We start from the raw sequence: 12078 nt of genomic DNA on the forward strand, positions 1-12078 counted from the left end.
CTATCTAAAAAGCTTTATCCCTTTAATTAAACAAGTAATTCGTTAGCATCTACTCTGTTCTACATAGAGGACTAAGTGCTGGGAACATAGGGAATAATAACTCACAATTCTTTCCAAGGTTCAGGAAACCTCATGGAAGGAGCCAGACATAAACATTATTACATTAAGTATTTTTTCTTCAAAGACTGTCAAGTAGAATCTTTCATGTAATGCCTCTTTTGGAGGCCAAGATTAGCTATTTATGTGTCCATCGTTGTTATAAACCAAAGCACTCTGTATTTTAATGAATCATATTTGTATTTCACTGAATACACTAAAAAAACCAATCCCATAAACTACTAATTATTCTAGTAATTGATTATACCAATTAAAAATCTCACTCATTCCTCCCCAACATCAAAACTTTCTATTCTATTTCTGTGTCATGTTTTTGTCCTCAAGCCAGACTATTCTTTAAACATTTCAGCCTCAACTTTTGCTCCTTCTGCCTGGAATACCTCTCAACAAATTTATTGAAAAGATATCTACTCTCCAAAAATATCTCATACAAGTTTTCTCAACTTCCAAACAATGTGATAATCACACTCTAATATGCATGGTAATTATTTCTGCTGCTGTCTTTACTAACCCCACCTTCTACTTCCCCTGAGTATAAGCTACTTGAGGATATAAACCATTTTTTGGTCATCTTGTGTGTCCTATAGGGTCTAACATGCAGGAAGTGCTGAGTAAATGTGCACTGAACTGAACTTACATGATCCAATTAACTGATTATGCTATAAACAGAAATAATACTTTCACAACATTGTTTCTTAAATTTTAAAAATCAAACATATTAATGGAAGAGTAAATTAACTTTATTGACTGATGAAAAACTAAAGTGAAAAGAAGTATGGATAGTAAACAACAAATTGAGTTCTGCTGGAATTCAATTTTTCTTCTTTTCACTTTAAGCCAAAAGGACATAAAATTATAGACTGTTAGTGAGCTAATCATTTTAAGTTTCTTCAACAAAAACTGCATAGTTTAGCAGTTGCACAGCATTAAATATATACATTTTTCCAAAACCCTGAAAGTTTTAATTTTAGTTGTTGACCTCAAAGGCTAATGGAATCACCTACACTGGTCAGATTCAGAGTTTCTTTTCCCTTTTCTGCCACCCTGCAAAAAGAAAAAAAAAAAAATAGGGCAAATTATTTAGGAAATACCATTTGGTGGACATTTTCATTTTAAGAATAAATGAGACCATTGGGGTATGAGAAGGAAGTAGTATCTTTTTTGAGTTTGTTGCAAATTTGTATGTACATACACTAAATTATTTTTACAAATGGTTAAAGTAGCTTGTAGGAAGCAGTTACTTCTATTTGAACAGTCTAGCCATAGTAAGATCACCATTATTTTTTTGAGTTCATTTGGATTGTCCCAGAATTTTAAAAAATAAAGATTTTGATCAATACTAAAATTAACATTTTGCTCCATATGATCAGCAATTTTAGTTCATTACCCTTTTGGGTAATTCAATTACTAATTCAAGTTCTGTCTAGCCTTGTTCATATTAGCATTAGAAATATGATTTTATTCATTAGTGGGTTTAAAAGTAGGGTATAATTTCATATTTCTCAGTGATATTTTTAATCTGTATTTAGTTTGCTCCAAGTGAAACTTCATCTATGGTATTTGACTTATGCCAAATAAAAAGAAAGGCAGTTTAAAAGATAAGTATTTTACATTAATTACTTTTAATATAACATTTTCTGCCTTACTCTAATTTAAAAAAGCAAATACTTATTTTAGAAATATGGAAAGTGCAATGGTACAAAGAAGAAAATTAAAATCATCTGTAACTCTCTACCCCCCATTTTAACCATAAATAATGGTTTGATGTATTTATAATCTTATAGATTTTTTCCTCCATTTTTCTAAACTATGGCAATGATTTAACTGATCATTAGAATCACCTAGGTGGTAATATTTTTAAAATTCTGATGTCTAGACTTTGTCCTAGACATATTTATTTACAATTACCAGGAGTGGGCTGAACAATCTATAACTCAAAAAGTTCCCAAGTAATTATGATTTTCAGCCAAGTTTTGGAATTAGTTCTTGTCTGCAGAAGTACATCTCTTGAAGTGTGGTTATATCAGGGACACATGAAACCCAGACCCATTTAATAATATTGGCAGCTTGACTTTGTTTCTTTCATCCTTCTTCTGCCTTTAACTTCCCTCTTGGTGATCAAAAACATTTCTACATCAACCTTCTTTCTTTTTTAAAAAAAAAAGTCTAAGAATGCTGTTACTAATTCCTGACCAAATAAAAGTTTTGCAAAGATTCATTCAGAGAAAAATGTATGAGGCGGCTATGTGTGTCCTAACATGTGTTAATGACACATATTAAAAACAAGATTTCCTGATAGTAGGAAAATAAAAGTATTTACTAAAAATTTTCCACAAGGTAAATACCCACAACACATAGGTTCCAATGTTATATAGGTAGAACTCCTCCCTTGTTTTTTCAGTAAGATTAAAACAAATACACATGTACACACACAAATTAATTCAAGGATCCTTTTCAAAGCCTCCCAGGCAAAAGGAATTCTTTTTGGACTGATGAGAAGTCAAAACTGGGACAAAACAACTTTTATGTTCTCTAGGCCACCAGTGGTGGCTTTCAAAGTTTTTGACTATGGCTCCACATTAATCAATGCATTTTATATCATGACTTAGACAATGTACGTACATACAAATATATGTGTGTGTGTATACACACATATACATATACACACATACTGCAACAATGCACTGATATATTTTACTGCTTAATCCAGGAAAAAAATGCTGAATGCCATCTTGCAAATACAGAAGAAATGATAGAATTAGAAAAATCACTATTTTGCAACCATCAAAATAGTAACTGATACAAATATCAATGGATACTAAAACCATTGGGTAAAAAGAAAAGGATATTTACACAGTCTCAAAGTTTCACTTCACATATTATTTATTAATTAAAAAGGGGAAAAGATATATTTATAATGGTGATATTAGAAGATGCTGCTGTACCCAAGTGATCAAGATTAAAAAATGGAACAAATGTCATTATGTGCCTTCCTTTAATATGGTGCCCAGGCACATATACCATGTCATCTATGTAGTACTTAGGTGTTTTTGAATTACTTTAAAATTATTGCTGTTATGCCAACATATAGAATATCTTTAATATTTTCTAAATTATATGACCAACAATAACAAATTTATTAGTATGTCTGGTGAGTAAATTTTGGCTTAAGAATAAAATAGTGCATTTATTCTCACATTGTCTCTATTCAAAATATACTATTTGTGATGAAAACATTTTCAAAATTATAAAAGCATACCTGGTACTTGGCTAATTCTGCTTGTAATACTTTCACTTTAGATCTTTCTTGCTCTAATGCAGCATGAAGTGAAGTCACCTATAACCAAATATTCAATTTAAAGACTTTTTTGGTCTTTTTAGGCAAATACTCTCAATTCCTAATACTTATTCACAATGATGATTTTTACTACTGAATGAATGAGCATCAAAGAATCACACACACACAATTTTGATTAGGAATTTTACTCAGCTGTATATTAAAGATAGATAGGACGGGCTCACTGTTCTACAAGTAAAGATGGGAAGGAGAAAACAGGATAAGTTTTACTTGTCCTTCTATCTCTATATTCATAGTTACCATCAACTAAATACAATCTTATATTCCCCTGTTCTTCAGGACGTACCTGTCTCCCTCAGCATCGTAAACACGTTCTTCACTTGTTTGCTATTACATAAGAATAATGAAGAATTTATATCATGTTCTTGTAGTGTTGATTAGTTGTATTTTTGTTTAGTCAAGTTTCGTAATTCAGGACTGAGGAATAGCCTAAGAAAACCAGTCCTGTATATTCCACAGTCTTTCTTACCTGAATAGTTAGCTCATTCTTGATACTTTGTGATTCATCAACTTGTAGAAGTATTTCTGCTTTATCTTTCACTGACAAAAAAGGAAAAACAGCAGTATAACCTTTTCAATTAAACAGTTTAACAATAGTTTGGGGACCAAGACAGCAGTGCAGTCAGGCAAAAATTAATTGTTCTTACACTGAATCAATATATTTCTAGACTCTATATAGTTCTTATTTTTCACTGGTAAATTCTGATCATCATTATCACCAGTTTTGGGGGGAATTTTTACATTTTCTGTTGTGTTAATATATATACTGTACAACTATGATGAAAGATTAATTTTCCATCTACACTAAAGAGGACAAAGGCACAACAAAATAAAATACTTCTCAAAGGCAATAAACTTTAAATGCCTTAACTAATTTTTTTAAAACAATGTAGAATGTTTTTGTTTTGTTAAACTGTCAAGGTGAGCATGTTATAAGTGCCCCCTAAAATTATTTGTATCTTACTTTTCATACCAATAAAGCACTATTAAATAAATATAACTCATATGATCATAACTGATCATATACATCTGTGGTCTCTTAGAACTTGCCATTTGTTCCTTTTTGGGGAAGCAAGAGATCAGTCAGTATTTTGAGCCCTGTGTTCCTAAGCTTTAGAAATATCCACATGGCTGAAAACCTCGTTAACCCATGGTATGCATGAAATGCTAACTCCTTAACTTTGAAAACAAGCTAGGAGATAGGCAAGTGGTAAAACTGCAGTAAAACTAATCAGTAAAGGAGGGAATATTAAAATATAGAAGAGTACTGATATCACCACAACTCTACCAATATAGCACTGTAAGTCAAACTTACTTTCATAGTTTATAATATGATATGCAATAAGGAGAGATGCTGTGTCAAGAAACAAATCAGTCTCTCAAGAATCAACTTGGGAACTTTTATAAATTATACTTTCTACTCCTCCATCCCCAAAATTATACACACTTACTGAGAACTAATGATTTTTAATAATTATGTATTTCAATTATAGCCAATCTTCCTATAATGCTTATGAAAACACAAAGTTGTTTCAGTGAAACTGACATATTAGTGACAACCTGAATAGAACATTCTGCATTTGCTTACGCACAATTTCATAAACGATGAAAAGTGCACACATGCACACACCTCAAATAACTACTACTACTATCTGTGTGTTAAGAACCATACCAACTTTCCATCACTCCATCATTTAATGGTAACACACAAGCCGCAACCCTTTCAAAGGCTGTTCCTACAAGCATACTTCAGGTTGTCTTCCAGGTAAAGTGCCAAATTTTTTGTAGTACTTACGTGTTCAACCATTTTGACATATAAAACTGTGTTACTGGTCACGTTAATTTCCCATCTTTTCTTAATGTGTGACTGATGAAGTTTCTTGAATGTTGAATACTCCTGACCTCATTTTACTTCCTGCATAAACCATGTAGTTTTAACTGTGTGGTTTTGCAGTGGCTGCTGATTTTTAGGAACCTGTGTTACATTATAACAGAACTGACTGTATTTATATTTACATTATAAATGCTAGCACATGCATACTTCAATGGACTGTAATTTTCATGTAATGAAATTTATAAATCCCATACAAAATTCTTCTGCTTGGGTTGTTTATAGTATGGAGTGTATGGATAGTTATTTACTGGTAGCCATTTATAACCTATTTTTGAAAGTAAGCTTTTATTAGTTAACTTTCTCACTTTTCACTAATGTTTCCCTAAGTAAGGAATATTACTTCATTTTTACATATTTAAAACTCATGCATCCAATGTTCGATGATGCCTTTAATTTCCTGTAAACAATTGTTTTATTATAATAATTTTGTTCATTAGATGATCCACATGGAGCTCAGTAAGATGCACAGCTCTAAATTAATCTCAAGATGTTAATATCTAATTGTCCAAACAATGTCTTTCCACATTATTCTTTAACTTCTATTTCACTGTGGTTAAAGCAATGTAATAGTTAAATCACATTATTTAAAAAAAGAGTAAAGTTATAAAAAAAGTCTGAATCTACTTCAAGACTGTGTATTTTGTTTAAGTAGACATGATTTCTGGTTTTTGCTCATATTGTTTTTATAACTTTTTTAACAATATAGTTTAAATTTTGGATAGACAATTCTACTCCCAATATCTTCATATTCGAAACAATTTTTATCTTGCCTACTTATTCTTCAAGATGAGTTTTGCAATTTCTTAAGCACTATCCACTACTCACAGGAGCTATATTTTGGATTTTAGTAATATTTATTAACATGGAAAATTATTTATTTGACTTAATTCTGTCTATTCAGAAGATTTACTCATTTATTCATGTCTATCATTATGTCTTTTATAGTTTATATAATTTCTTCTGCATAAACTTCATATTAAAAAGTTAATACACACTTCCTTTCCTATTATGAATGGAAAATTTTCATAGAACTTTCAACACTAAGTGTCATGAGGTATACATAATCAGGAATGCAACTGATGTGGGAGGTTTTCAATTTAACATTAACTTTACTAATTTTATTATCTCTAATCAATTTTGACTGATTTCCTTGGCTCCCTGCTGGCGACCTACAGCCAAAAGTTTGCAGTGGCAGCAAAAGTATGAGGTGGTGGGGAAGCGAGAGGAGGAAAACCTAAAATGATGATGGGCGTTCTCCTCGAACAGTTAAAAAACAGCACCTTCAGCACTGTTCTTGTTTTCCTGCTACTGTAGTCCAATGATTTATAAGAATTGATTTTACTTAATTTCAGGAAAATTTCATGATTTTAGTTACCTGAATAGTTATAAACTTGTATTAACACTAAGGTGCTATAAGAGTAACTTTTAATAATAAAATTTTCAGAAATAGTCCAATTTGTATCACTCTGGGAAATCTTTTTATTTTGTTGAGTTAATAAATCATATATTCTGAAAAATTATCTTCAAATATTTTTAAAGATTAACTTTAAATTCTAAAAACATACAAATCACTTACTTTCACCTTCCTGAAGCATTTTCAGTAACTGTGCATTTCTTGCCTTTACTTCTTTATACTTTGCCTAATGGTCAAAGAAAAAAGACTTAATTTTTTAAATAAATGATATAATTAATAATTTACTATCAATTTATGGAACTATGGTATCTAGGCTTGCTCAAAGACATAAATTACTTTTGAAAGAAATAGAATGGAGGAAAATGTATTCAGAACTATTACTTAAAATAATATAAATTAATATTGTAGGTTATTGAAAAATAGAGGGATATTAGTAAAGAAAACTCAGGATAATACTAAATTTTCCTTAAGTGTCTCTTTTTTTCTCAAATAAAACCCTTATGTAATTCAAAATAGATGAAAACTAAAACAAAAATGACTCATAGCTCTACACCAGGACTGTCCATTACTACACTAGAACTTTCTGTATCTGTTCTATATCTGCATAGCTACTAACTACTGGAAATGTACTTAATGGTCCTGGAGAAAATACATGTTTGATTTTATTTAACTTTAGATACATACATGTAGTGATCACTGAATTATATAGCAGAGTTCTGTCTCCTTAAACTTTAATAATCTCATTATTTCATTAACTAAACATTGTTCATTTTTGGCTGATATGAATTAGTAATCCACTGAAATATCTTTCAATTCTTTTTCAGCTTCTTTTTCCAATTGGTCTAGCTTCTTCTCATACCACTTAAATGACACAATTATACACTTATGAACAGGAGGAATTACATTCTCACCTTAACATCCATATTACGGGAAATTTCCCCCCAAATTATCTTTATTTAACATATAACACACTCTGAATTACTTATAAATGTTTCATACATTAATTCATTAGAAAAAACAGTACATATAAAACAAAACTCAAAGAAAACAGATCAGTATAAAACACTTATCATTTCTTCTCTCAACATGTATATAAATAGGTACAGAAATTACCAGATTCAAAAATCTTTCTTGTAAACAAATTTAATGTATTCTATTCTATTTATTTATTTATTTTTAGGAGAGCAAGGCAGAGATTTTTATTTAGAGATAAAGCAAGAGGACAGAGCTCCTGGCTCAGGCCAGGAGGGGACAAGAGTGTCCCAGGGTGGTGTGTTGTCTAGGGGTTTTATAGGCAGTTGAGAGACAAAGGGCTAGGGATGCACACATGGTAAGTTGTCCCAAAATGTTTATCTTTGAAGAGACATTAAGTTTCTTATTAGTCTTCCTGGTTATTTACAAGAAATTTACTGCTTTGATTTCCTCCTAGGATAGCAGCTTCCTGGTCTGGGAGCATATCACTCAAGACTACCTGCTTTGCTCCAAATATAATGTATTTTAAATTAAGTCAAATAAATATGGCTTTCACCAAATATTGTATCCAGTAAATTGCTGATAATAAATCAGTAATGTTACTGAGTAATACTGCAGACAGTACAATGAACAGAAGACGCACCATAGTACATATAAAGGGAATAGGACTTCTGAGAAGCCTAGAAATGAATGAGGGAGATAAGTCAGATGGAAATAAAAATATTAAAAGGAAAAACATATACAGTCAACTACAACTATATTCCCTATGAACATAGAAATATATCCACTGTGAATATGAAACCATATCTACTATGAAATTCTCACTCTCAAGGCTTCAAACAAAATTAATATCTCACCAAACTCTATCTCTAGCTCAACCCTTTGTCCAAGGTCCAGATCAGCGACATGGAGGCACCTCCCCTATCAGCCTTACGGTCTAAAGTCAGCTCATAAAGCAAAAATTGCAAATAAGCAAAATTACCCACAAAAATTCTTTATAGTACTCATAAAAATAGCATAATCTTACATACAATCCTGAATAGTAAATGTATCTATAAAAACATAAATATATAAAATACTAGTACCATGTAACTTACAGTAAAGAGCACAAATGAAATACACAGTTTTTACTAGTGTTTTTAATTTCATAAAAAAGACAGCACTGAAGTTGGTAAGTGCACATATGTTGTGACTCCACTGTGTCTAGCTGCATTTGGAACACGTTTGCCTACATCTACAGTTATTTCAAACTCAACATGTACAAAATGGGATCTTAAATTAGTTCCTTTGCCTAAACCAGTTCAAAATGTGCTCTTCCTCTTACCTGTTGTTTTACCTGTTAATACCTGTTAATTGTTTTGCCAGGCAATCTTCATTCCAGGCCTTAGCTATGTACATTATCATTACACAAAAACAACTCTCATGTCATTTCCCTTCTAAAGACTTTACTCCCTCTAAAATCCAAAGGCCTTCAAATTCTAAGCTTGATTAACATCTCCAATTTCACCTTCTACAACTTTCCTTCTCTGAAAGTCAGCAACAATGTATTTCCTATACTCCCATGCTTTTGCATGATTCTCTCTACCTGAAAATATCATCTTTTCTGTGAAATCTTTACCATTTTTCAATAGCAGCAATTAATTCACTCTTATCTCCATGCTTCTGGAGCACTCTGTCAAATCTCAATGATAAATTTTACATTGTGCTGTAATTATTTACGTATTTATCTTTCCCATTAGACTACGAGATTCTTGCTAAATCATCTTTGTATTCCTGTGCCTAACATATGCTAAATGCCCAACAAAAGCAAAGTGTAATCCAAAAAAGGCTTAGTGGGAATGATCTTTAAAGGCTTAAGTACAGGAGGAAGGGAAATGTAAGAACCATCAGGGCTGAACCCAACTTACAATTTTTTACTATTACATTTTCAGGGCCCAGAAAAGTACCTGGCACATTATAGGCATGAAATAAATAACTGTTGTGTGAATAAATATTAGTCAAAAAAGAATGACACTTGAGATGAAAAAGAGGTTTTTATAAAGCCTAAGGGAGGAATTAAGAGAGCAAAAAGTAGATTTGTGGTTGAAATAACTTGTATAAATTGCATGTGTTGGTGAGGATATGGACAAATTAGAACCCTTAGGCACTGCTGATGGGAATGTAAAATAGTACAGCTGCAGGAAACTCGAAAATAGTTCAGTGATTCCTTAAAAAGTTAAATATAGAATTACCATATGATCCAGCAATCCACTCTTAGGTTATATACCCAAAAGAATTGAAAGCAGGAACTCAAGATACTTGAACTGTTCATAGCATACTTGCAATATTCATAGAAACATTACTCACAGTAGCTGAAAGGTGGAAAACACCGCAAGTGTCATAAACAGATGAACAGATAAATAAAAGATGGCATATACACATACAACAGAATATTATTCAGCCATAAAAAAGGAATGAACTTCTGATATATACAACATACATGAACCCTGAAAACATTACATGTTTTAAGTGAAATAAGCCAGACACACAAGGACAAATATTGTATGACTCCGCTTACATGAAGTATCTAGAAAAAGGGAACTCAGAGAGATTACAGGTTTACCAGGGACTGCAGGGGAAGGGAAAATAGGGAGTTGCTTAATGGGTACAGTGTTTGTTTGGAATGATGAAAAAGTTATGCAAACAGACAGTGGTGATGCTATACATTGTGAAGGAACTTACTACCACTAAATTGTACACTGAAAAATGGTTAAAATGGCAAATTTAATGTTATATGTATTTTACCATGATAAAAAAATAAGTATTATCATTAATAAGCTTTAAAAACCTAAATAGAAGTATTTCTATCAAATATAAAATATACTTACATTCAAGAAAAGAGAAAATATGCAAATTTTAGAATTGTTTTAGTTTATAATAGCAAATAAATACAAACCTCCCATTGAGTGATGACATTTTTCATCTTCTGGATTTCAGCATCTTTCCTTTCAAGTTCCAACTTTAGTCTTTCAATTCTTCCATCCTTCAGAACTACTTCCTGAAAAGATAAAAACACTATTTAGAACCTAGATAGTTCTGCCAAGTCTGGTTTACAATATTCCTTTGTGAAAAATTTAAGAGGAAAAATCCCAATTTTCCTGATTTTAATTAAATCCTAAAGCAACCTTAAACTGTTGACTACATTTCTCCTTCTACTCAATTATTTAATTGTAATTACATACAGTGCAAGCAAATAAGATACTTATAATAAATCTCAATTACAAAAATAACATAGAAAAATACCAGGGTCTTGTAATAATTACTTCTATACTAGAAAAAACATATTAAAAATACTCTGTGACAAGTTGTTGCTATTATTAAAACCCACAAGAATTAAAAACTTATGCAAAAATATATGAAGTAACAGAAAACAAAGGTAAATAGCTTTTCTCTGTGTCAGTAATTAGCAGGTCAAAGATATAACTAGAAAAACCATTTCCTCCCAGTAGCAAAAATTCAGACATTTTCAGGATCCATAAAGAAAGTTAGAAAATACTGAAAAGGACACAGAACAAAATATGTTTGTAGATGGAAAGAGTATTACTTTGTAAACTTAATAAAATTTCAATTGAAATTCCAATAGGGTTTTGTTCTTTGGAACTTTAGCAAAATAGTCAAAACTTCATCTGGGAGAACACAAAACAGAAACTAATAAAAAGTTAACATGATGAAGAATTTGCCTATCAAGTAATTGTATACTATACTGTAAAAATAACTAAAGTAGTGTGGTCATGGCACCTAGGTTGACAGAGCAATGTACCAGAAAAGAAAGTCCAGAAGAGACTTAAGACATAAGAATTTATTGTAATATAAACACAGCATTTTAAAGAAGTGAGAAAAGACTGAATTACAGAATGGTAGGTTACAAGACAAATGACTAACTGAAAAAAATGAAGTTAAATCCCTGCATTTTGTACCATATACCAAATAAATTTAAATGTAAAAATCAAACCCAAAGTCATACGTTTGTTAAGAGTATAAATTGGTTCTATTTATCTAATGAGTAATGCAGCAACATTAACTTATTCTGAAAATACTTACTGAGCACCTAACTGCTAGGTGCTGAGTGTACAATGGTGAAAAGAAGTGAAAAGATTCTTCCTTTGCAGGATTCATCTGGTGGAGAGGGCAGATGTAACATACATGCTGCAATTAGAAACCAAGGCTTAAACTCAAAGAAGCAAAGTGCTATAAAGGGAATAATGTGGATGAGTGGATCAGTGAAGCTCTCTTTGAGGTAGTGGCACTTAAGATGAACCTCGAGGGATGAATAAACACTGGTTA

At 31.4% G+C, this 12078-nt stretch overlaps 1 protein-coding gene across 3 annotated transcripts in view; it reads right to left on the reverse strand.

Annotated features, from left to right (window-relative positions):
- Positions 1-839: 839 nt before the first annotated feature.
- GKAP1 (G kinase anchoring protein 1) overlaps positions 840-12078 on the reverse strand; it is a 78681-nt gene continuing 67442 nt past the window's right edge. For all 3 annotated transcript variants that reach the window (XM_037023524.2, XM_037023522.2, XM_037023521.2), the window contains 5 exons: positions 10691-10792; positions 6946-7009; positions 3945-4015; positions 3377-3454; positions 840-1161 (listed from right to left, as the gene is read on the reverse strand). In XM_037023524.2, coding sequence (XP_036879419.1) covers positions 1114-1161; positions 3377-3454; positions 3945-4015; positions 6946-7009; positions 10691-10792 — 363 coding nt within the window. In that variant the 3' untranslated portion in view covers positions 840-1113. The remainder of the gene's footprint in view (positions 1162-3376; positions 3455-3944; positions 4016-6945; positions 7010-10690; positions 10793-12078) is intronic.

Source organism: Manis javanica, chromosome 2 (assembly GCF_040802235.1).
Source record: "Manis javanica isolate MJ-LG chromosome 2, MJ_LKY, whole genome shotgun sequence".
Lineage (NCBI taxonomy): Eukaryota > Metazoa > Chordata > Mammalia > Pholidota > Manidae > Manis > Manis javanica.